Source organism: Passer domesticus, chromosome W (assembly GCF_036417665.1).
Source record: "Passer domesticus isolate bPasDom1 chromosome W, bPasDom1.hap1, whole genome shotgun sequence".
Lineage (NCBI taxonomy): Eukaryota > Metazoa > Chordata > Aves > Passeriformes > Passeridae > Passer > Passer domesticus.
Genome location: NC_087511.1, coordinates 3,164,940 through 3,188,765, shown reverse-complemented (window position 1 = coordinate 3,188,765; position 23,826 = coordinate 3,164,940). Strand labels below are relative to the sequence as shown.

At 43.7% G+C, this 23,826-nt stretch overlaps 1 protein-coding gene across 7 annotated transcripts in view; it reads left to right on the top strand.

Moving 5' to 3' along the window:
* The window catches only part of LOC135289177 (splicing regulatory glutamine/lysine-rich protein 1-like), an 87,075-nt gene that overhangs the window by 15,860 nt on the left and 47,389 nt on the right, over positions 1–23,826 (top strand). For 6 of the 7 annotated variants that reach the window (XR_010351970.1, XR_010351971.1, XM_064402613.1 and 3 more), the window contains 5 exons: positions 1,313–1,428; positions 10,024–10,188; positions 11,174–11,352; positions 11,987–12,117; positions 18,783–18,897. Coding sequence is in view for 5 of the 7 variants with exons in the window: in XM_064402613.1 (XP_064258683.1) it covers positions 1,313–1,428; positions 10,024–10,188; positions 11,174–11,352; positions 11,987–12,117; positions 18,783–18,897 (706 nt within the window). In the remaining 2 variants the exon portion in view is untranslated. Of the gene's footprint in view, positions 1–907; positions 1,032–1,312; positions 1,429–10,023; positions 10,189–11,173; positions 11,353–11,986; positions 12,118–18,782; positions 18,898–23,826 lie in introns of all 7 variants that reach the window. The other variant, XM_064402614.1, reaches the window with a different exon arrangement.

The window sequence follows — 23,826 nt, the reverse complement described above, 5'->3', positions numbered from 1 at the left end:
AAATTTGGGTTTTGAGAACAATATTTATAATAATTTTAAAATTCTGAAGTTAAGGGCTTTATAGTTAAAACACAAAGTTTTAACCAAACCAGTAAAAGTCACTGGCACAGTATTTGTATATACCTTGACTTTTAAAACAATGTTTAAATAAAAGCATTTATATTATTAAAGTGCATGGGGTAATATCAAAGGGCTCAGATGGGTAGCATATATACAGTTACTCCAGTAATTTTGAATAAATCATAGATAACTAATGTAATTACCACTTGTTTTCTTTATTTTTTCAGTTCAGTGTTTAATATTTGTACCAGTTTAAATGCCTTTGCATTTCATATTTAAAACATACGTTTAATTTCATTTGTAATTAACTATTGCATCTTTTGATTTTTTAAGATTTTTATTATTTATTTAGCAGTCTAATTGTAACTAACTTTGAATGAAACCTGTGTTTAGTTCAGATTAGATATTGCTTAAACTTTGCATGACAGGGAAAATATAATATGGTTGAAATAGTAGGAAATATAGGAAAATATAGCTTGCTTAGCTGATAAGTTATGATTCTCTTTAATTTCAGTAAATTTAAAGTTAATTTCTTGAAATTTTAGTTAATTTCTTGAATTTAAACTGAGGTGACCTAGAATGTAAGACAGTACAAATATGAATTTTTCAGCCCTCCCTCTATTCCCAACTTCATTTGTAGTATGTCTTGTGTGGAGTCACAGTAGAGCTTTTTTTATTTTTATTTATTTTTGCATCAAAAGTAGGTTAATACCAGAGGGTGAATTTCATTTAACACATACTTTGTTTCTTTCTTTTTTTTTACTGATTTGGTTATTTGCCATTTCTGGGGATTAAACTTTAAAAAAATGTTCTTCTTTTCTGTATCTGATGTTCTGTGTGCTATTAGTGATGCAGCCAACACGAACGGTTGTCATGTGTAAAACAGCTTTCGATCACCGTGAAAACACCGCCCCGGAAAAGCATCCATGCTTGATACCGTTTGGTTCATGAACATTAAGTTTCCAGTACAGGTGACCCATAGCTCCAAGTGTTAAATAATTGTGTACATTATTCAGTTTTTAAAATAATAATCCATTAATGACATTGCTAGTCTTTGAAGTTCTGCTCACTTTTGTTTTTCCTAGTAGACGCAGGGTAAAAGGAAATACTTAAGTTCATATCTCTTTCTTTGTAAGGATCTGGTTAATAGATTCATTCTTACTTATTACTTTTTTAAATGCAAGGGTAATTGTAAAATCATAGAAAGAGTAACATCTGTGTAGTGTTCCAACTCTTTCCTTTGCTTCTTCAGGTAAAATCCCAGATGAAGCCAAAGCCCTTTCTCTATTGGCACCTGCTCCTACTATGACAAGTCTGATGCCCGGTGCAGGGTTGCTTCCTATACCTACACCAACCCCTTTAAGTACAGTAAGTAAAATTCAGTCTCTATTTGATTTCTGGTTTTCTATTATACTCAGTAGCCTCTCTGTGTTCAGAGAACAAGAACTATCTGATCTGTGGATGTTGTCTTCTCATATGCTAAATCAATGAGGATTTAGCTGTGGTGCCAAGAGGGTAGATCACAAGATGTCCATGCACTACCTTTCCTGGGTGTTTCTTGCAGATTCTCAGATAGCAAAATAGTGGGTAAATACTGGGTTTGGTTGCGTTCATTTTAGTTGTTGTCCTTTCGCTATACCCATTAATTTGATCCACTAGCAATGCTATCCACCTCCTAATAAATTATTAAAAGATCATAGTTAAATTGAAAGAGTTCTTCATAATATTAAAATGCTGCAATAGGATGTTTTTGCAATAGGATACTTTGACCTTGGTGGAAGCTGAGGTGAGCCTGACTGGAAATGAGTGGAAGAAACATTCCGTTGTGACTGGCCCAGAGGCCCCGTGCATTTTGGGCATAGACTTCCTCCAAAGTGGGTATTTCAAAGACCCAGAGGGACTCAGGTGGGCGTTTGGGATAGCTACTGTGGAGATAGAGGGCGTTAAGCCATTGAACACCTTGCCTGGACTATCAGAGAACCTATCTGCAGTAAGCCTTCTGAAGGGGGAAGAGCAACGAGTACCAATTGCCACCTCGACAGTGTACTGCCAGCAGTACCGCACAACTCAAGATACTGTGATTCCCATCCACAAGATGATCTGTGAGCTGGGGAGCCAAGGGGTAGTCAGCAAGGCCTACTCACCCTTCAACAGTCCCATTTGGCCTGTATACAAATCTGAAGGAGAATGGAGATTTACTGTGGACTATCGTGCCTTGAATGAAGTGACTCCACCATGGAGTGCTGCTGTGCCAAACATGTTAGAGATCCAGTACGAGCTGGAGTCCAAGGCATTGAAGTGGTACGCCACTACTGACATTGCCAATATGTTTTTCTCCATTCCTCTGGCAGCAGAGTGCAGGCCTCAGTTTGCCTTCACCTGGAGGGGCATGCAATACACCTGGAACCAACTGTCCTAGGAGTGGAAGCACAGTCCCACAATCTGCCATGGACTGATCCAGACTGCACTAAAAAAGGGTAAGGCTCCAGAACATCTGCAGTACATCAATGACATCATTGTGTGGGGGAACATGGCAGCAGAGGTGCTTGAGAAAGGAGAGAAAATCATCCGGATTCTCCTGAAAGCTAGTTTCGCCATCAAGAAGATCAAAGTCAAAGGACCTGCTCGAGAGATCCAGTTCCTGGGAGTAAAGTGGCAAGATGGATGGCATCAGATTCCCACCAATGTCATCAATTAGATCACAGCGATGTCTCCACTGCCCAACAAGAAGGAAACACAAGTTTTTTAGATGCCATAGACTTTTGGAGAATGCATATTCCTGAGTACAGCCAGATTGTGAGCCCTGTCTACCTAGGCACCTGCAAAAAGAGCAATATCCACTGTGGCCCTGAACGGCAACAAGCCTTCGCCCGGATCAAGCAAGAAATCGCTCATGTGGTAGCCCTTGGCCAGGTCAGAGCAGGACCAGAAGTGAAGAACGTGCTCTACTCCACAGCTGGGAACCATGGTTTGTCTTGGAGCCTTTGGCAGAAGGTGCCTGGGGAGACTTGGGGTTGACCACTGGGATTCTGGAGCCGATGTTAGAGAGGGTCTGAAGCCAACTACATTCCAACAGAGAAGGAAATCTTGGCCACCTATGAAGGAGTCCAAGCTGCCTCAGAGGTGATTGGCGTAGAAGCACAACTCCTCCTGGCACCCCAACTACTGGTGCTGGGGTGGATGTTCAAAGCAAAGGTTCCCTCTACCCACCACGCCACTGATGCCACATGGAGCAAGTGGATTGCTCTTATCACACAGTGCACCTGTACTGGAAAACTGAAGTGCCCTGGGATCTTGAAAATAATTACAAATTGGCCTGAAGGTGAAAACTTTGTTCTCTCTGATGAAGAGGAGAAAGAACAAGTGACACATGCTGAGGAAGCTCGACCATACAACCAACTGCCAGCAGAAGAAACACGCTACGCTCTTTTCACTGACGGTTCCTGCCATGTTGTAGGGATGAAACAAAGGTGGAAAGCAGCCGTATGGAGCCCCACATGACAGGTTGCAGAAGTTACTGAAGGAGAAGGTGGATTGAGCCAACTTGCCGGACTCAAAGCTGTTCAGCTGGCCCTCAGGTGGGCTTTTGGGATTGCTGTAGAGACAGAAGACATTAGACAATTGAACACCTTGTCTAGTCTCTCAGAGGACCCTTCTGTGGTAAGACTCCTGATCATTGGGGCAACGCAGCAGAGGAATTTTTTGAGAAAGGGGAGAAAATAATCCAAATCTTCCTGAAGTCCAGTTGTGCCATAAAGCACAGTAAGATCAAGGGACCTGCCCAGGAAATTAAGTTCCTGGGGATAAAATGGGAAGACAGGTGCACACAGATTCCAACAGAGGTGATCAATAAGATAGCTGCTATGTCTCCACTGACCAGCAAGAAGCAAACACAGGCTTTCATAGGCATCGTGGGTTTTTGGAGGATGCATATCCCAGAGTTCAACAAGATTTTAAGCCCTCTCTACCTTGTGACATGAAAGAAAAATTATTTCAAGTGGGACCCGGAACAAAAGTAAGCCTTTGAACAAATTGAATAGGAGATTCCTCATGCAGTGGTCTCTGGGCCAATCAGGACAGGACAGGATGTGAAAAATGAGCTCTAAACCGCAGTCAGGGAGAATGGTCCTTCCTGAAGCCTCTGGCAGAATGTACCTGGAGAGACTTGAGTATGATCTCTCAGGTTCTGGAGTCGGGAATTCAAAGGATCTGAGCCCAGGAGTTCAAGCTGACTCAGAAGTGATTGGCACCAAAGCACAGCTTCTTCTGGCACCCCAGCTACCAGTGCTAGGATGTTTAAAGGGAAAGTCCCTGCAAAACATCATGCCACTTATATGACGTGGAGTAAGTGGATTGCTCTTATCCCACAGCAAACTTGTATAGGAAATCTGAATCGCTCTGGGATCTTGGAAGTCATCACAAACTGTCCTACATGTGAGAATTTTGGATTATCATCTGAAGAGGAAGAAGAGCAGGTGACATGTGCACAGGAGGCCCCACCATATAACCAGCTACTGGAGAGTGAGAGGTGATACTCTCTTTTCACTGATGGATCTTGCCATATCTTGCCATAGGGACCAGTAGGAAATGGAAAGCAACTGTATGGAGCCCTACACGGTGAGTCGTGGAAGCTACTGAAGTGGATGGAGTCACATTGCAGAGCAGAAAGCTGTCAAGTTGGCTTTGGACATTGCTGAATGAGAGAAGTGTCCAACACTCTACCTCCGCATTGACTTGTGGATGGTAGCAAATACTTTATGGGGGTGGCTGGAAAGATGGAAAAAGGCCAACTGGCAGCACAGAGGGAAACCCCTTTGTCTGCCAAAGTGTGGCAAGACATTGCTACCCAGGTGACCATGAAAGTCTGTCATGTGGATGCACACGTACCTAAGAGTCAGGCTCATGAGGAGCACCGCAACAATGAACAGGTGGATCAGGCTGCCAAAATCAAGGTGTAACAGGTAGATCTGGACTGGCAACATAAGGGTGAGTTATTTCTAGTTCGGTGGGTCCATGATGCCTAATGTCATCAGAGAAGAGATGCAACGTACAGGTGGGCTCGTAACTGAGGGGTGGACTTAGACACTGTATCCCAGGTTATCCATGACTGTGAAACATGTGCTGCGATCAAGCAGGCCAAGCCGGTAAAGGCCCTGTGGTATTGGGGGAAGTGGTCTAAATTATAAGTATGGGGAGGCCTGGCAGATCAATTACATCACACTGCTGCAAACCCGCCAAGGCAAGTGTTACATGCTTACAATGGTAGAAGCAACCACTGGATGGCTGGAGACAACCCCATGTCTCACGTCACTGGCCAGAACATTTTTGTGGGCTTTGAAAAGCAAGTCCTGTGGTGACATGGCACCCCTGAAAGAATTGAGGAAGACAATGTGACTCATTTCACAAATAGCCTTATAAACATCTGGGCTAGACAACACAATATTGAGTGGGTATATTATATACACTGTCATGCACCAGCCACTGGGAACGTCAACTGGTATAATGGACTGATAACAACACTGAAGGCACTGGGTTGTTGGACCCTCAAGCAGTCAATCTGCACTTAGCAAAGGCTATGTGGCTAGTCAACACCAGATGTTCCACTAACTGAGCCGGCCCTGCACAATCAGGATCCCTGTATACAGCAGATAAAGACCCCATGGTGCATATGAGAGGTATGCAAGGAAAGACAGTTTGGATTAATCCTGCCTTGAGGAAAGGCAAACCCATCCATGAGATTATTTTTGCTAAAGGACCTGGTTACACTTGGTGGGCAATGCAGAGGGATGGGGAAACATGTTGTATACCTCAGGGGGATTTGACTTTGGGTGAGAACAGTCTGTAATGTTGAATTGCATATGTAACACCAGTTGCTGAATGTCATTGTCACTGCATGTTGTAACTACCATGGACAATGAGAATGGACTGCTTTGGTTATATCAGTCATGGACCAAATTAATTCAATCCATATCCTGAAGGATAGTCAGTGGCTACTGAAATAATAATTGTATTTGTAAATATTTATATGTATATATGTGTACAGGTGAAAGGTATTCATTTGGGCAGGAGTAGATGATATGGAATAAGGGCTGGATAATGTCCTGGGTAACCCAAAATGTTATTGTATTACACATCTATCTGTGCCCAAAATTGTTACTGTCTCTTTAAGACCTGGCAGATGAAAAATGGAATGGTAGGGCAGGGGCTAGGGGATGCTCCAGGAATTTTAGAAGTCAGAGCACTCGGGCAGAGCTCTCTCTTGTCTCTTGCCTCTCTTGCCTCAGCTTTTGCCATAGAGCTGAGGTAGCATGGGTGGAGGCTCCCCTTTGGGTTTATTTTGGTATTTTTTTCTTTGTGAGGGGTGCTTCGGGTGTTTTTTTAAATGAAAGACTGTGTTTTGCAGTCCTGGACTGCTTCAAGGTAAATTCTGTGAGTGCCTGACTACAGCTGCAGCATCACACCGAGAACATAACAGCCCTGCTCCATGTGGTCGCCCAAGCACACCTAAAAATGTGGGTGTTAAAGTGGTAGGTGCTGCTGCCTATCCCTTGTCCCCAGCAAGCCTCTCCTGTTGAAAAGCAAGCTGAGTTAACATTCAGACAACTTGGTCAAACCTCCACTCAACACTCACCACAACTGGTTCAGTGATAGAGGCAAGAAAGGCTCTTTTGCAAGGTTTTATTCCAGCAGAGGAACACCGTTGCTGAAGGACAAACCCGGGGAAAGAGGATGAACCATGTGGAGCAGGCAGCTTATAAAGGAGAAGCGGTGGGGGGGCAGAGCTAAGGGGTGGGCAGAGGGGCATGGCCTCCAGGGGAAGGGGGGTGGCCACCAGGGATGCCAAGCCAGTGAGAGGGGAAGGAGAAACTAGAGGAAGTTGTGACACCAAGTCCATGGGGGAGTCTGTTTTTCCCTTTGGGAGGGCTAATTCTATGGTAAGTAGTTAATGTTTCCAGGGCTGAGGGCTTGGGGGTTGGCCGAGGGGAGAGAGTTCATGGGATGCCACACACACCAGCAGGAGCCAGTTGAAATGGGAAGGCATGGAGTCTGAGTTACCCCAGCCGACTGCTTGTCGTCTTCTGCCAAGAAGGCAGCAAAGTCCCTCCACAAGTTCTAGACATTGACCGAACTTCAGCCACTGGAGTGTGCCATCTGCTTTTCTCCTTCCTTCCTTCCTTCCTTCCTTCCTTCCTTCCTTCCTTCCTTCCTTCCTTCCTTCCTTCCTTCCTTCCTTCCTTCCTTCCTTCCTTCCTTCCTTCCTTCCTTCCTTCCTTCCTTCCTTCCTTCCTTCCTTCCTTCCTTCCTTCCTTCCTTCCTTCCTTCCTTCCTTCCTTCCTTCCTTCCTTCCTTCCTTCCTTCCTTCCTTCCTTCCTTCCTTCCTTCCTTCCTTCCTTCCTTCCTTCCTTCCTTCCTTCCTTCCTTCCTTCCTTCCTTCCTTCCTTCCTTCCTTCCTTCCTTCCTTCCTTCCTTCCTTCCTTCCTTCCTTCCTTCCTTCCTTCCTTCCTTCCTTCCTTCCTTCCTTCCTTCCTTCCTTCCTTCCTTCCTTCCTTCCTTCCTTCCTTCCTTCCTCCCTCCCTCCCTCCCTCCCTCCCTCCCTCCCTCCCTCCCTCCCTCCCTCCCTCCCTCCCTCAGAAGTCACTATCCATTTTAAAGGTTGTGGTCCAAGAGCTGTTTTCAAGTGTGCAACTTGTATAATGAAACAGTGTGTCCAATGTCACCAGTTAGAGGTTTAGGATACTTCTGTTTATGGTTCATAACTGTCATTGTATGAGAGACATTGGATGACTTTGAAAATAATTTTTAGTTCACAAGAATGCTGGCGCTTTTTTGTCTTAAAATATGTGAAGTAATAGTTTAGGTATTTCATTTAAAAACTGTGCTTACTCAGGTTTCCACTGCATAATTGTTGGTAATGATCCCTAAATAATCGTGGAATAATTTAGGTTAGAAAAGACCTCTAAGATCATCAAGTTCAACTGTAATCCTAACACTGCCAAGTCCACCACTAAACCATGTTCCCAAGTGCCATGGTTACACATCTTTTAAATAGCTCCACAGATGGTGACTCAACTGCTTCCCTGGGCAGCCTGTTCCATTGCTTGACAAGCATTTGTTGAAGAAATGTTTTGTAATATCCAATCTAAACCTCCCCTGGTACAACTTGAGGCCATTTCCTGTCATCCTCTCACTTGTTACTTGAGAGAAGTGACTGACACCCACTTCACTACAACCTCCCTTCAGGTAGTTGTAGAGAGTGATAAGGGCTCCCCTGAGCCTCCTTTTCTCCAGGCTAAATAAACCCAGTTCCCTCAGCTGCTCCTCATAAAGACTTGTGTTCCAGCCCCTTCACCAGGTCTGTTGCTCTTCTTTGGATGTACTCCAGCATCTTGTCATGAGGGTCCCGAACCTGAACACAGTATTAGAGGTGTGGCCTCACCAGTGCCGAGTACAGGGGAAGAATCACTTCCTAGTCCTGCTGGTCACACTATTGCTGATACAAGCCAGGATGCCATTGGCTTTCTTGGCCACCTGGGCATGGTCTGGCTCATGTTCAGCCAGCTGTTGACCAACATCCCCAGGTCCTTTTTTGCTAGGCAGCTTTCCAGCCACCCTTCCTCAAGGCAGTAGTGTTTCATGGGGTTGTTGTGACCCAAGTTCGGTACTCAGCACTTCACCTTGATGAATCTCATACAGTTGGCCTTGGCCCATCAATCCAGCCTATCCATATCCCTCTGTTGTACATTCCTACCCTCCAGCAGATCAACACTCCCACCCATCTTGGTGTCGTCAAATTTGCTAAGGATGCACTTGATCCCCTCATCCAGAGCATTGATGAAGATTTGTATGTTAAACAGGACTGGTGTAATAGTGGTGTTTAGAGACATTTGTTTCTAAACTAACCATCTGTAGTGGTTTTGCAAAACCATGACACCATCTAAGGTAAATTCAGTTTGTTTTAAATATACATGTTTGATAAATTATCTGTGAATTTTAGAATATCAAAGAGGAAGTCAAGCTGTATAACTTTAATGGTTTGACCTTGGCTGGGCACCAGGTGCCCACCAAGCTGCTCTACCACTCCCCTTCCCAGCTGGACAGGGGAGAAAAAATAAGAACTCGTAGGTTGAGATAAGGCAGTTTACTAAAGCAAAAGTGAAAGTTTGCATGTGAACAAGCAAAGAAAAAAAAAATTTATTCTCTACTTCCCATCAGTGAGCAATGTTCAGCTGCTTCCCAGAAAGCAGGGCTCCAGCATGTGTAGTGGTTGCTCTGGAAGGCAAACATTGTAAATAATGAATGCACCTCCTTCCTCCTCCTTTTCTTAGCTTTATATCTGACCTGACATCATATGGTATAGACTATCCCTTTGGTTAATTTGGGTCAGCTAGCCTGGTTGTGTCCTCTCACAAGATCTTGCCCATTCCCAACCCCTTAATGGGGGGAATGTTGAGAGACAGTATTGATGCTGTGCAAGTGCTGCTCAGCAGTAGCCAAAACACTGGTGTGTTATCAACACCTTTCTAGCTACCAATGCAAAGCACAACACTCTGAGGGCTGCTATAGGAACATGAGCTCTAGCTCAGCCACACCCAGTACAATAACCCTCTGTTTAATAATAAAAGGATGATTTCAAATAAAGAGAGTAGTTTTGTTACATAAAAAAAAACTACTGGTGGTTAGAAACTTTGTTTGCTGGAAAGGAAGTTGATTTTTGGATGGAGAAAAAATTCAAACCAGGATCACAGAAGACCATTTTATTAATCATTTTAAAGTGACTTTTTTTTTTTTTTTTATAACAGGAGAAATTTCAATTCCCAATTCTGGGACCTTACAGTTTAAAGTCTTACCTATATTAATTAGGTTTATTTTTACTGAAATGCACAAGGAAGGCAAGTATTCAAAGGTGAAGTGTCTCCTTCCTGTGCTTGGTTGCAAAGCATATCCTATTTTTATGTTTTCCAGCTTGGTGTTTCACTTGGCACTTTGGGGGCTATACCAGCAGCAGCATTGGACCCTAACATTACAACACTGGGAGAAATACCACAGCCACCAATTATGGGGAATGTGGATCCATCCAAGATTGATGAAATTAGAAGAACAGTCTACATTGGAAACTTGAATTCACAGGTAGCTTTTTTTGGTTTTGTTGGTAATAATAATGGAAGATACAGAATTGTTAATTTGTGAATTACAATCTTACATTTTAAGAGTTTTCATTAGTTGATGCCAATAGACATTTACTAGAGATATTTCAAATTCTTGAATGCTCTTTTGCCAATCAGATTAGACCAAACTGTTGGAATTCATTCTATCAGGAAAACAGAAAAATCACACTCTAACTGAATTCAAGAAACATTTATGATTGTGGGTGTTGATCAAATGTCCAGCTTGATTATATTACCTGAACAATGCCTCAGAACTTGTGAGAGCATGGTAGCTGTCCCCCACAACACTCTGCAGTTGCTTAAGTACAGTAAGAAGAAATTATTTGTCCCAGTAGAAGTTGAAAAATTAGCATAAATATATTTGAGTTGCTCTGACAGGAAAGTTGGGTCTGTCAGAAATTTCTTTTTCAACAATTGATTGAATTGATTGAAAACCAATTTGATTTTGACTGATGGAAATATAAGTATTTGGTTTTTTTGTTTTTTGACTGCCAAAGTAGCTACTAAAGTATAAAACTACTATTGATCGCAATAAAATAAAACAAGCTTGGAACTAGTAGAAAAGCAGATAAAAGTGAAGTTGTGTAATACTGCTTGGATTTTTTTTAGTTGATCAAAATTCACAATCAGTATCTTGGACATAGTTGTATCATCAGTTATTTCAAATAAGTTGTCTGAAAACTACAAAATCTTGTACAAGTGCTTTTTTAACCTAGATGTAGGACTTCAGGGCTCATGGTTGCACTATTTTAAATTGTAATATATTTTTTAGATTAATGAAAGAAAAAATATCTTTCTCTAAAGTGTAACATCACCAAATTCATGTCACCTGTGTAATGATGATGAGATGTCTTTCCAAAATCTGTAGCTGTTAGATTATCTGATATGTTGAATATGTGGTTTTCATTATATCTTTTACTTCAGCTGAGCTCTTTGACTCTTTCTAGACTACAACAGCAGATCAGCTGCTTGAATTTTTTAAGCAAGTTGGAGAAGTCAAATTTGTGCGAATGGCAGGTGATGAGACACAACCAACACGATTTGCTTTTGTGGAATTTGCAGACCAAAATTCTGTACCTCGAGCTCTTGCCTTTAATGGAGTTATGTTTGGAGACAGGCCACTGAAGTAAGAAGCTAATTAGCTATATGAATATTGAATGAGAGATGTCTTAGTATCCTTATATATTTATGGCTCATGTGCAGGAAACTGCTGTGATTAATATTTTATATTATTATTATATTCTTTATAGTATTGATATATTCTCAATGTAAAAACCTATTGTTAGTAAACTGGAATGCTTTTATGAACTCAAATTTCAAGGCTGGACATAACTTTTTTTCCAAGAAGAATATGGTTGGCATTAAATAAGATATTTCTACATCCAATCTTGAATTGGTGAAAGCCATAACAGTGAGAAAATCTGCAAAGTCCTTTGTACTAATTAAGCTTTATATATGATGTGTATGTAATTAGTAGGTATTAATGTAGAAATTTGATCTGAAATAGATTTATAGACTTGTACTAGAAAAAATTTAACAAAGAAATATTGTGCCACAATTATTTAAAAGTTATAAGATTTGAAAACAATAAAAACCAGATATTTCATATACTTAGAAAATATGAGTGTTAGAGGAAAAATTTGTAGTTTTGCTGAACTTTGGAGTTTTTAGTCATACATGGAAGTTGAGGTGCTTTCATTTTTTTTTCATTATTCCTTTTCAAGAGTTTTGGAAGTTAATTTTTTTTGGTCTTAATTTAGAATAAATCACTCCAATAATGCAATAGTGAAGCCTCCTGAAATGACACCACAAGCTGCTGCCAAGGAACTGGAAGAAGTGATGAAGAGAGTAAGGGAAGCCCAATCTTTCATATCTGCTGCTATTGAGCCAGGTAGGTATATTTTGTTCATTACGAAACAGACATGTTCTGTGTGTACCTTGACACATGCTTTTAAGAGCACTTTCAAACACAGGAAAAGGGTACTCAAAGGTGAGCAACATGTATGTGGGAAAGCAAAAGAGAACAATCAAAGTTGTTTTCATGCAACAAAGCAATGGAGTGAAGCTGACTTTATTTCATCATCTCTTATTTTCAGATACATGCTCACGGAATGTTTTCAAAAATGCTAAGTCAATACTAAATTAATATTTAATGTTGATGCTTTTAAAGCTCAAAGTACTTACAAAGTTAAAAAAAGCTTTATATTTTGTTTTCTCTTCTAGCACCCATCAATACCATAGTTTCATGATCAGACCGAGCTAGTGTGCTGCTGAAAGCAGCAATATTATGCTTTTCTTTGACAGGTTAATTTTATCACTGTGCTATGCTCTTTTTCATACTGCCTCAAGACTATATGCATCCTCATAGCAAATGGGATCAGAGAATGAATCTGGGATAAAACTTAACATATTGTAACAGACTTTTTTTTTATTCAGATTGGTTTCCTGATCCCTGTTAACACTGAAATGTCAGGTCAAGGAGGAAGGTGTCAGTGGCTCAAGTGGTTAAGCAGACACTTCAGTGCTGATTTATGCTGACTTAAAGTGATTACAACACCTCAATGTAAAAAAATTCTCAACTTGTTAAACTTGCAGTTGAAATCCTCCTTTTTTTTGTCCTAGATTGCCAAGCAGTGTGTATTCTATTTGTCATCTGTTAGAGGTGTGGCAGTTATCTTCTGTTAATTAGGCAGTTTTCCTTATCTCTTCCACAACCCATCCTCCCTCCAGGGAGATATCATGTGTTAATGGGCCATTGACTGTCACTGCATGACTGATAAAATTACCGCATCCCACTGTGAGATGCTCTGCCTAGAGGGAGGAGCCAAGCATTCCTAACTGGATATAATCTGAGATTCTGGGACAGCAGAACAGCCTTTCCACTGGATTCCCAGAGGAACAGCTGCCTCTTCCACTGGATCTTCAGAGGAAGGCTACACCCTTCTACAGGATCACTGCTCTAACAAAACCACACCTGCTACTCCAGGAGGACTGCAGCCACAATTCCAATTGGACTGCTACCAACACCCTGACCCACAGGGTGTCAGGTTATATGCTGATTCTGTCAGTGTTATTTTGATTTACTGCACTGTTTGTTTTATTTTTATTTTCTTCCCTAATAATGAACTGTTATTCCTGCTCCCATATCTTTGCCCGAGAGCCCCCCTTAATTTCAAATTTATAGCAATTCGGAGGGAGGGGGTTTACATTTTCGATTTCAGGGGAGGCTCTTGCCTTCCTTAGCAGACACCTGTCTTTCCAAAGCGAGACAGAGTTTGGTGCCCTACATGGGACTCGAGGGCATAGAACCAGAAAGGGTTTTTTGTGTGCTGCTGTAGAAACCTCATTAAGCGACACCATGTGGTCCAGCTTACCGTGGTTTGGGAGGCACGTGATCGTTGCTGTATTTCTTCCATTTGCAGGCCCTTATCTAAACACGGGTCCTATAGCCGAAGCTACTGTGGCTGTTATCCGGTTTGTTTTATGAGTGAATAAGGTGAGGAATTAATGGATCTTTAATTTCCTCTGGAAAGCAGGCACATGTATTCAGAGCTTTCACACACTAACTGTATGTTTCTGGGGTTACTCTAATAATGGCACCTGCTGTGAGGAAATGACACCAGGGGAAATTTTCTCCCAACACTTTAACCATCTCTTTGGGTTTGCCCCACCAGTTTTTTAAGGGATCAGATCCACTCTAAATAGTAATGATATCATACAGGGGCTAGTGTTGCTGATAGACCTGTTCTATTTAGCACTTAGAGATAAGGGAAGATTAACCTGGATAACCACCCTGACACCTACCCCAGAGACTAGCGATGCTGCTGCCCTAGAGCCTGACCCTGCCCCACAGCCCACCTCAGAAATAAACTACCCAGATTGGGTGTGGGTTCTGGTGAAGGAGATACACGAGATGGGACAGATGCTGAAGGAGTATATTTCCCCAGCTAGTGAGAAGCTCTCCCCCTTCCTCAAAGAGAGAGAGTCTAATAGTGCAGCAGTGGAACCCACAGATATTACAACTGTCCAGGTTCCAGCTGAACTGCAAAGGCAGTCACAGCCAGCAGCAGTTGCCCCTGTAGAAACAAGGAGATCTAAGATGAAATCAGAGCACCCAGATAAGGGAGGGCCCTCACAACCCACAGAGGAGCCAGAGGTTGCAATCATCACCGAGTCCCTGATGTACGAAAGTCTCCATAATCTGCACAAAGGCATTGTATGACGGGGACATGAGGTTTATACAACCTGGCTACTTTGGGACTGGGACCTTATGGGTACAGGCGTCCAGCTGGACGGTAGTGAGGCAAGGAATTTGGGACCCTTGACCCAGGACTCAGGTGTGAATCAGATTTTTGTAAGGGAGCCAGGGTCCCTTTCCCTCTGGGAGTGGCTTTTAATGAGTGTCAGAGAGAGGTTTGTCCACAGGGAGAGAATGCAGGAGCAGCAACATAGAATGAGCTGGAAGACCCTTGAGGAAGGGATCCAACAGCTAAGAGAAGTGGCAGTATTGGAGGTACAGTTTGGGAGGGATGGACAGCATGATAATGACCCCGACAAGGTCAGGTGCACAGGGCAAATGTTGTGGAGTCTGGCAAATCTAGGGCCATCTCAATACACCACCTTCATTGCAATGATTAATGCTGATAGCAACTGAGAGACAGTGGGTTCTGTTGCCAACAAGCTTAGAAATTATGAAAGTATGGTCAATGATCCAATGAAGACCTCAGTTTGCTTTCACCTGGAGGGACATGCAGCACACCTGGAACCAACTGCCCCAGGGATGGAAGCACAGCCCCACCATCTGCCATGGACTGATCCAGGCCACACTGGAAAAGGGTGAAGCTCCAGAACACCTGCAGTACATCGATGACATCATTGTGTGGGGGAACATGGCAGCAGAGGTGTTTGAGAAAGGAGAGAAAATCATCTGGATTCTCCTGAAAGCCGGTTTCGTCATCAAGAAGAGCAAAGTCAAAGGATCTGCTCGAGAGATACAGTTCCTGAGAGCAAAGTGGCAAGATGGACAGCGTCAAATTCCCACCAATGTCATCAACAAGATCACCGTAATGTCTCCACCAACCAGCAAGAAGGAAACACAAGATTTCCTAGGCACATAGGTTTTTGGAGAATACATATTCCCGAGTACAGCCAGATTGTGAGCCCTCTCTACCTGGTCATCCACAAAAAGAACTATTTTCACTGGGGCCCTGAACAGCAACAAGCTTTTGCCAAGATCAAGAAGGAGATCGTTCATGCGGTAGCCCTTGGCCCAGTCAGGACGGGGCCATATGTGAAGAATGCACTCTACTCTGCAGCCGGGAACAATGGCTTGTCCTGGAGCCTTTGGCAGAAGGTGCCTGTGGAGACTCGAGGCCGACCACTGGGATTCTGGAGCCGAAGTTACAGAGGGTCTGAAGCCAACTACATTCCAACAGAGAAGGAAATCTTTGCCACCTATGAAGGAGCTCAAGCTGCCTTGGAGGTGATTGGCGTAGAAGCACAACTCCTCCTGGCACCCTGACTACCGCTACTGGGGTGGATGTTTAAAGCAAAGTTTCCCTCTACCCACCACGCCACTGATGCCACATGGAGCAAATGGATTGCCCTCATCATGCAGCGCGCCCGTATTGGAAACCTGAATTGCCCTGGGATTTTAGAGATAATTACAAACTGGCTGGAAGGTGAAAACTTTGTTCTCTCTGATGAAGAGGAGAAAGAACAAGTGACACATGCTGAAGAAGCTCCACCCTATAACCAACTATCAGCAGAGGAAACATGTTACGCTCTCTTCCCTGATGGTTCCTATCGCATTGTAGGAATGAACTGGAAGTGGAAAGCAGCCGTATGGAGCCCCACACGACAGGTTGCACAAGCTACCGAAGGAGAAGGTAGATCAAGTCAACTTGCTGAACTCAAAGCTGTTCAGCTGGCCCTGGACATTGCTGAGAGAGACAAGTGGCCAAAGCTCTACCTTTATACTGATTCGTGGATGGTAGCCAATGCTCTGTGGGGCTGGCTGGAAAGGAGGAAAAAGGCCAACTGGCAGTGTAGAGGAAAGCTGCTCATGAATGGAAAGACGTTGCCACTTGGGTAGAAAATCTATCTGTGAAAGTCTGTCATGTAGATGCCCATGTCCCCAAGAGTAGAGCCAGTGAGGAACACCGAAACAATGAGCAGGTAGATCAGGCAGCAGAGACAGAGGTGTCAAAGATAGACTTAGATTGGCAACATAAGGGGGAGTTGTTCGTAGCTCAATGGGCCCATGATGCCTTAGGTCATCAGGGGAGGGATGCCACCTATAAGTGGGCACGAGACCGAGGGGTGGATTTAACCATGGACAGTATTTTGCAGGTTATCCATGACTGTGAGACATGTGCTGTGATCAAGCAGGCCAAGCGAGTAAAGCCCCTATGGTATGGTGGGCGGTGGTCCAAGTACAAGTATGGGGAGGCCTGGCAGATTGACTACATCACACTGCCCCAGACACGCCAAGGTAAGCACTACGTGCTGACCATGGTAGAAGCCACCACTGGTTAGTTGGAGACCTACCCTGTGCCTCACACTACTGCCCAGAACACCATCTTTGGCCTGGAAAAGCAAGTCCTGTGGAGACATGGCAGCCTTGAGAGAATTTAGTCGGACAACGGGACCCATTTCAAGAATGGCCTTATCAAAACCCGGGCCAGGGAACATGGTATTGAATGGATATATCATATCCCCTATCATGCACCAGCTGCTGGGAAAGTTGAACAGTGCAACAGATTTCTTAAGACTACTCTGAAGGCACTTGGCGAGGGAACTTTTAGAAATTGGAAAATGAACTTAGCAAAAGTCACCTGGATGGTCAACACCCAAGGGTCCATCAGTCTAGCTGGTCCTTTCCAGACTGAACCCTTGCACACAGTGGATGGAGATAAAGTTCCTGTGGTACATATGAACGGTATTTTAGGAAAGACTGTTTGGATTAATCCCACCTCAGGCAAAGACAAACCCATCCGTGGGATTGTTTTTGCTCAAGGACCTGGTTACACTTGGTGGGTAATGCAGAAAGATGGAGAAAGCCTTTTTGTACCACAGGGAAACCTAGTCTTAAGTGAGAACTGTGTATAAAGTTTCATTGTGATGCAGATGGCAATAGAATAAGGGGTGGATAATGTCCTAGATTGCCAAGCAGTGTGTATTCTATTTGTCATCTGTTAGAGGTGTGGCAGTTATCTTCTGTTAATTAGGCAGTTTTCCTTATCTCTTCCACAACCCATCCTCCCTCCAGGGAGATATCATGTGTTAATGGGCCATTGACTGTCACTGCATGACTGATAAAATTACCGCATCCCACTGTGAGATGCTCTGCCTAGAGGGAGGAGCCAAGCATTCCTAACTGGATATAATCTGAGATTCTGGGACAGCAGAACAGCCTTTCCACTGGATTCCCAGAGGAACAGCTGCCTCTTCCACTGGATCTTCAGAGGAAGGCTACACCCTTCTACAGGATCACTGCTCTAACAAAACCACACCTGCTACTCCAGGAGGACTGCAGCCACAATTCCAATTGGACTGCTACCAACACCCTGACCCACAGGGTGTCAGGTTATATGCTGATTCTGTCAGTGTTATTTTGATTTACTGCACTGTTTGTTTTATTTTTATTTTCTTCCCTAATAACGAACTGTTATTCCTGCTCCCATATCTTTGCCCGAGAGCCCCCCTTAATTTCAAATTTATAGCAATTCGGAGGGAGGGGGTTTACATTTTCGATTTCAGGGGAGGCTCTTGCCTTCCTTAGCAGACACCTGTCTTTCCAAAGCGAGACATTTTTTCATCAGCCAGATTTTGTCTTCTTACAAAAAGACACAGATATTAGCTTATATAGGTTAGATGGTGGAGGGTCTTGAGGTTTTTTTTGGGGGGGATAGAGTACTTTCTTTTTTGAGAGTTGTGCGAAAAATAGTTCGAAGATTTTCTTGGTGTTAAGCAGCAGAATGATAATCTTTTAGACTCTGAACCAGTCTGCAGAGGTCACTGGTAAGTTTTCTGTTGAATTCCTGGCCTTTGGGACAAACTTTTTACTCCCTTCTCTCCATCCCTTCCTCCCCCAAAAAAGCATTTGAGGAATAGAACTTCATTATTTGTACAATCGTTGGAATATTTAAAAGTATAAAAAGTACTAATTATTATTTGCATTTTATGCTTGTTTTCAAAACTCTGCCATCTAAATTTATTCTTCTGAAGTTATTTTAAAAATTAATTAAATTAAATAACATACTTGAGCAGAGCCTGTTGTAATCTTGTGCATTGTGGCAGCAACATAAATCCCATTCCTAACAGAGCTAGCTGTTTATAATTATCTGGTTTATGTGTACTGTTGCAGGGTGGCTGCACTCAATGAGTATATGCAATGACTTTATTGGATGTTTCTCAAGGATATTAACAAAGAAGGAAGATGTGCAAAGCATGGGCCCCTTGCACTCTATGTGTGTTACATTACACTTGTGCCAGATTGTTAACTGGGATCTTTCAATATTCTGAGCTTACATTGCAGTGTTTTCTTCCTCTCAGAGTCTGGAAAGAGCAGCGAAAGAAAATGTGGTCGATCTCGTTCCCATTCTCGTTCAGAATCCAGGTCTAGCTCAAAATCCCAATCTAGAAGGAAAAGATCTCACTCAAAACACAGGTAAGTATATTTATTATTTTGGACTAAGAATTCATACTGGGTTTTTTTGAGTTGTGGTGGTTACTGAAATTTCTTACTGAGTTGTGAGACAAGTTTCCCTGTAGAGAAAATTAGTAACTTAAACTGACCTAGACAGAGTAACTAGGAAGTTTGTCTCGGAACAAATACTTTTTCCCTCTAAATGCTGTCTGTTTTCTGTATTACTTTCAGGTAAAACACACTAGAAGGTACTTTTTGTGTCATGTAGCATCACCGTTTTTATGGTTTCATGGTACATTTTTTGCCATGTAGCATAATTTCATTTTTTAACCTTTGTCTTTTAAAAAGAAATAGTTATCTCTGTTTTGTGGATGGAACATTTAGTTTACTCTTAATCCCTTAAACAGACAGGCTGACTGGTTTTGCTAGTAGAAAGTTGCTGCTGTCCTGAACTTCTAAACATCTAGTTAACAAATGCTGTATTTTTATTAAGTGTACTGTAAATGTAAACCTGTATTTTTTAAAAGCCAGAAGAAAAAAGACTTTAAGGGTAGTTTTTAATTTTTCAGATTTTTTTTTTGCTTTGCTAATTTCTTAAGTTGTAAAACAGGCTTTGAAATACAGGACAAATAAAATTACTAGATCATCCATAAAGTTTAGCCATTAAGATTTTTTTCCAAGAATGAGACACTCTTTCTATGTAAGACTTGTAAACACTTTCTGAAATGGTACAATGTCAGGAATGTCTTTTGATCATTTACATAATCAATCTAAAGATATTTGACTCCACTAAGTATAAAAAAACCCAACAAAACCTCAGTGTATTTGATAGCTTGCACTTTAAAATGGTGAGTGTTTTCAGTGTTGCAGCGACAGCACTATCCCATTCTTTTATCCATTGTTTTTTCAGCAGGGCAGCTAGAGTTCTTTCACATACAGAAAAGCTGGCCAGAGGGAATATACCACATCAGTTATACTACCAAACAAGATATAAGTGTGAAGGTTTCAGATTTCATAAAATCATATAATAGTTTGGGTTGGAAGGGACCCTAGAGATTGTCTAGTTCCAACCCTCCTGCCATGGGTGGGGACACCTTACATTAGACCAGGTTCCTCAAAGCCCCATACAACCTGGCCTTGAACACTTCCAGGGATGTGGCATCCACAACTTTTTTGGGCAGCTTGTTTCAGTGCCTCACCACCCACACAGTAAAGAATTTCTTCCTAATATCTAATCTAAATCTACCTTCTTTCATTTTAAAGACATTCCCCCTTGTTCTATCACCACATGCCCTTGTAAAAAATTCCTCCCCATCTTTCTTGTAGGCCCCCTTTAGGTACCAGAAGGCTGCTATAAGGTCACCCTGGAGACTTCTCTTTTCCAGGCTGAACAGGCCAGCCTCAACTCTCTCAGCCCATCTTCATAGGAGAGGTGTTCCAGCCCTCTGATCACCTTCATGGTCCTCCTCTGGACTCTCTCCAATAGGCCTATGTCCTTCCTGTGCTGGGGACCCCAGAGCTGGATGCAGTGCTCCAGGTGGGGTCTCACAAGAGCAGAGTAGAGGGGAAGAATTACCTACCTCGACCTGCTGGCCATGGTCCTTTTGAGGCAGCCTTTGAAGCAGATTATTTTTTATATGGTTAGCTGTCTGTGCTGCAAGGACACATTGCTGAGACATTGTCGTGGTTTGACACTGGCCCAATGCCAGGCATCCATGAGAGTCGCTCTGTCACCCTCCCCTGCCACAGCTGGGCAGAGGGAAAAAAATTATCTAACACTTCATGAGGGAGATAAGGACCGGGAGAAATATTTCAAAGGCAAAACAGGCTCAACTTAAGGTTGCAAAGTGAATTTTATTACTAACAGAATCAGAGGAGGATAATGAGAAGTAAAATAAGCCCTTAAAACACCTTTTTTTCCCCCCCAGCTCCTCCCTCCTTCACACTGACAGTGCAGGGACACAGGGCATGGGGGTTTTGGTCAGTTCATCACTGAGATTTTCTTCTGCTGCTCTAGGAGAGGAGTCCTTCCCCTGTGAGACCATGGGGTCCCTCCCATGGGAGACAGTTCTCTGTGAACTTCTCTCCGGCGTGGGTCCACTTGTTGCCGTCTTGCTGCAAAGATTTCACACCTTCTCGGTGCTTTCTCAGGGGCAGCTCCTCACAGCACTGACTCCTTCTTCTCAGCACAGCCAACAAACTCCACCTCAACCAACCAACCTGCTCTTTTATAATACCCCTCTTAATTGGATCCAGCTGTGGCCTATTAAGGGCAGGCTTGTTCTTAATGCTTGATAATTGGCACAGCTGTAACTCTTTAGGGGTGAGATTACTTTCACCACTATCTCTAGTCTCCTGCCTTCTATCTATCCACATCCACTCTCACAAGCATCAGCCATATCACACCTGCTGCAACATGACCTCCCCCCATAGGAACACAGTCCTCCTAAAACTGCTGTGATGTGGCTCTCTTTCCACGGGGTGCAGTTCTCCAAGGACAGGCTGCTCCAGCCTGGAAGCAGGGGCCCCCTCTCTCCACCGGGTCTCCCACTGGATCACAGCCTCCTCCAGGCATCCACCCACTCTGGCATAGGTACCTCCCCCATGGGCTGCAGGTGGATCTCTCTGCATCCCCTGCAGACCTCTGGGCTGCAGGGGGACAGCCTGCTTCACCATGGACTTCACCACGGCCTGCAGAGGAATCTCGGCTCCAGCACCTGGAGCACCTCCTCCCCCTCCTTCTCCACTGACCTTGGTGTCACCATGTTGTTTTCCCTCACATATTCTCACCTCCTCCTCTAACTACAAGCAAATCTTGTGACTTTTGTTTTGATTTTCTTCCTAAATATGTAAACACAGAGGTGTTACCAACCTCTCTCATTGGCCCAGTTTTGGCCAGCAGCATGTCCATCTTCAGAGCCATCAGCCATTGGCTCTGTTGAACATGGTGGGAAGCTTCTAGCAGCTTTTCACAGGAACCATCTTTGTGGCCCCCCTGCTGCCAAAAACCAGGCCATGCGAAACCAATACATACATATCAAGCTTCCTGTCCACCAACACCCCCAAGTCCTTCTCCCCAGAGCTGGTCTCAATCCATTCTTCACTCAGCCTTTACTTGTGCTTGGCATTGCCCCGACCCAGGTGCAGGACCTTGCACTTGGCCTTGTTGAACTTCATGAGGTTTTTACAGGCCCACCTCTCAAGTCTGTCAGGGCCCCTCTGGTTGGCATCCCTTCCATCCAATGTGTTGGCTGCACCACACAGTTTGCTGTCGTCAGCAAATTTGCTAAGGGTGCACTCGATCTCACTGTCCATGTCACCAACAAAGATGTTAAACAGTGCCAGTCCCACTACTGACTCCTGAGGATCACCACCGGTCACTGCTCCCCACTTGGACATTGCGCTGTTGACTGCAACTCTTTGAGTGTGATCATCCAGCCAATTCCTTATCCATTGAGTGGTCCATTGTCACATCACAGAATCAGAGAATCAAAAAATCACAGAATATGCTGAGTTGGAAATGACACACAAGGATCACTGTGTCCAACTCCAGGCCCTGCACAGCACCATCCCCAAGAACCACACTATGTGCCTGAGAGTATTGTCCAAAAGCTTCTTGTCCAAACTCTGTCAGGCTTGGGGCTGTGACCACTTCCCTGGGGAGCCTGTTCCAGTGTCCAACCACCCTTTGGGTGAAGAACCTTTCTCTAATATCCAACCTAGACCTTCCCTGGCAAAACTTCAGGCTGTTTCCTCAGGTCTTGTCACTGGTCACTACAGAGAAGAGATCAGTGTCTGCCCCTCCTCTTCCCCTCACAAGGAAGTTGTAGACTGTGATGAGATCTCCCCTCAGTCTCCTCCAGGCTGAACAGACCAAGTCACCTCAGCCACTCCTCACAGAGCTTCCCCTCAAGGCCCTTCATCATCTTTTTTGCCCTCCTTTGGATGCTCTCTAATAGCTTAATATCTTTCTTGTATTGTGGTGCCCAAAGCTGCATACAATATTCAAGATGAGGTCACACCAGTACTAAGCAGAGCGGGACAATCACCTCCCTTGACTGGCTGGTGATGCTTTGCCTAATGCACCCCAAGACAGAGTTGGCCCTCCTGGCTGCCACGGCACACTGCTGACTCATATTCAACTTTCCGTTGACCAGGACCCCCAGGTCCCTTTCCCTGGCAGTGCTTTCCAGCATCTCATTCCCCAGTCTGTATATAAACCCAGGGTTGCCCCATCCCAGGTGGAGAATCTGTCACTTTCCCTTGTTAAACTTCATGCATTTGGTGATTGCCCAGTCCCCTAATTTGTCAAGGTCTCTCTGCAAACCCTCCCCACCTTTGAGGGAGTCAACGTCTCCTCCCAGTTTTGTATTATCTGCAAACTTGCTTAGTATCCCTTTGAGTCCTGCTTTCAAGTAATTTATGGAGGTGTTGAAGAGCACAGGGCTAAGATGGAGCCCTGAGGAATCCCACTAGTGACAGGTTGCTAATCTGATGTCACCCTATTCATTATAACTCTCTGTGCCCGACCTGTGAGCCAGTTGCTCACCCATCACATGACGTGTTTATCCACCTGTGTACTGGACATTTTGTCCAGAAGGATTCTGTGAGAGACAGTATCAAAAGCTCTACTGAAATCCAAAAAGATGACATCAACTGTCTTCCCTTGATCAATTAGGTGGGTTACTTTATCAAAAAGGGAAATCAAGTTTGATAAGCAGGACTTTCCTGTCATGAAGCCATGATGGCTGTGACCGATGACTGCATTGTCTTTTGGGTGTTTTTCAATACCTCCCAGAATAATCTTAATCACTTTACCAGGCACTGAAGCGAGACTAACAGGCCTGTAGTTTCTGTGGTCCTTCTTCCTGCCCTTGATAATCAGGACAATGTTCGGCAGCTTTCAGTCAGCTGGGACCTCTCCAGATTCCCAAGACCACTCAAAAATCA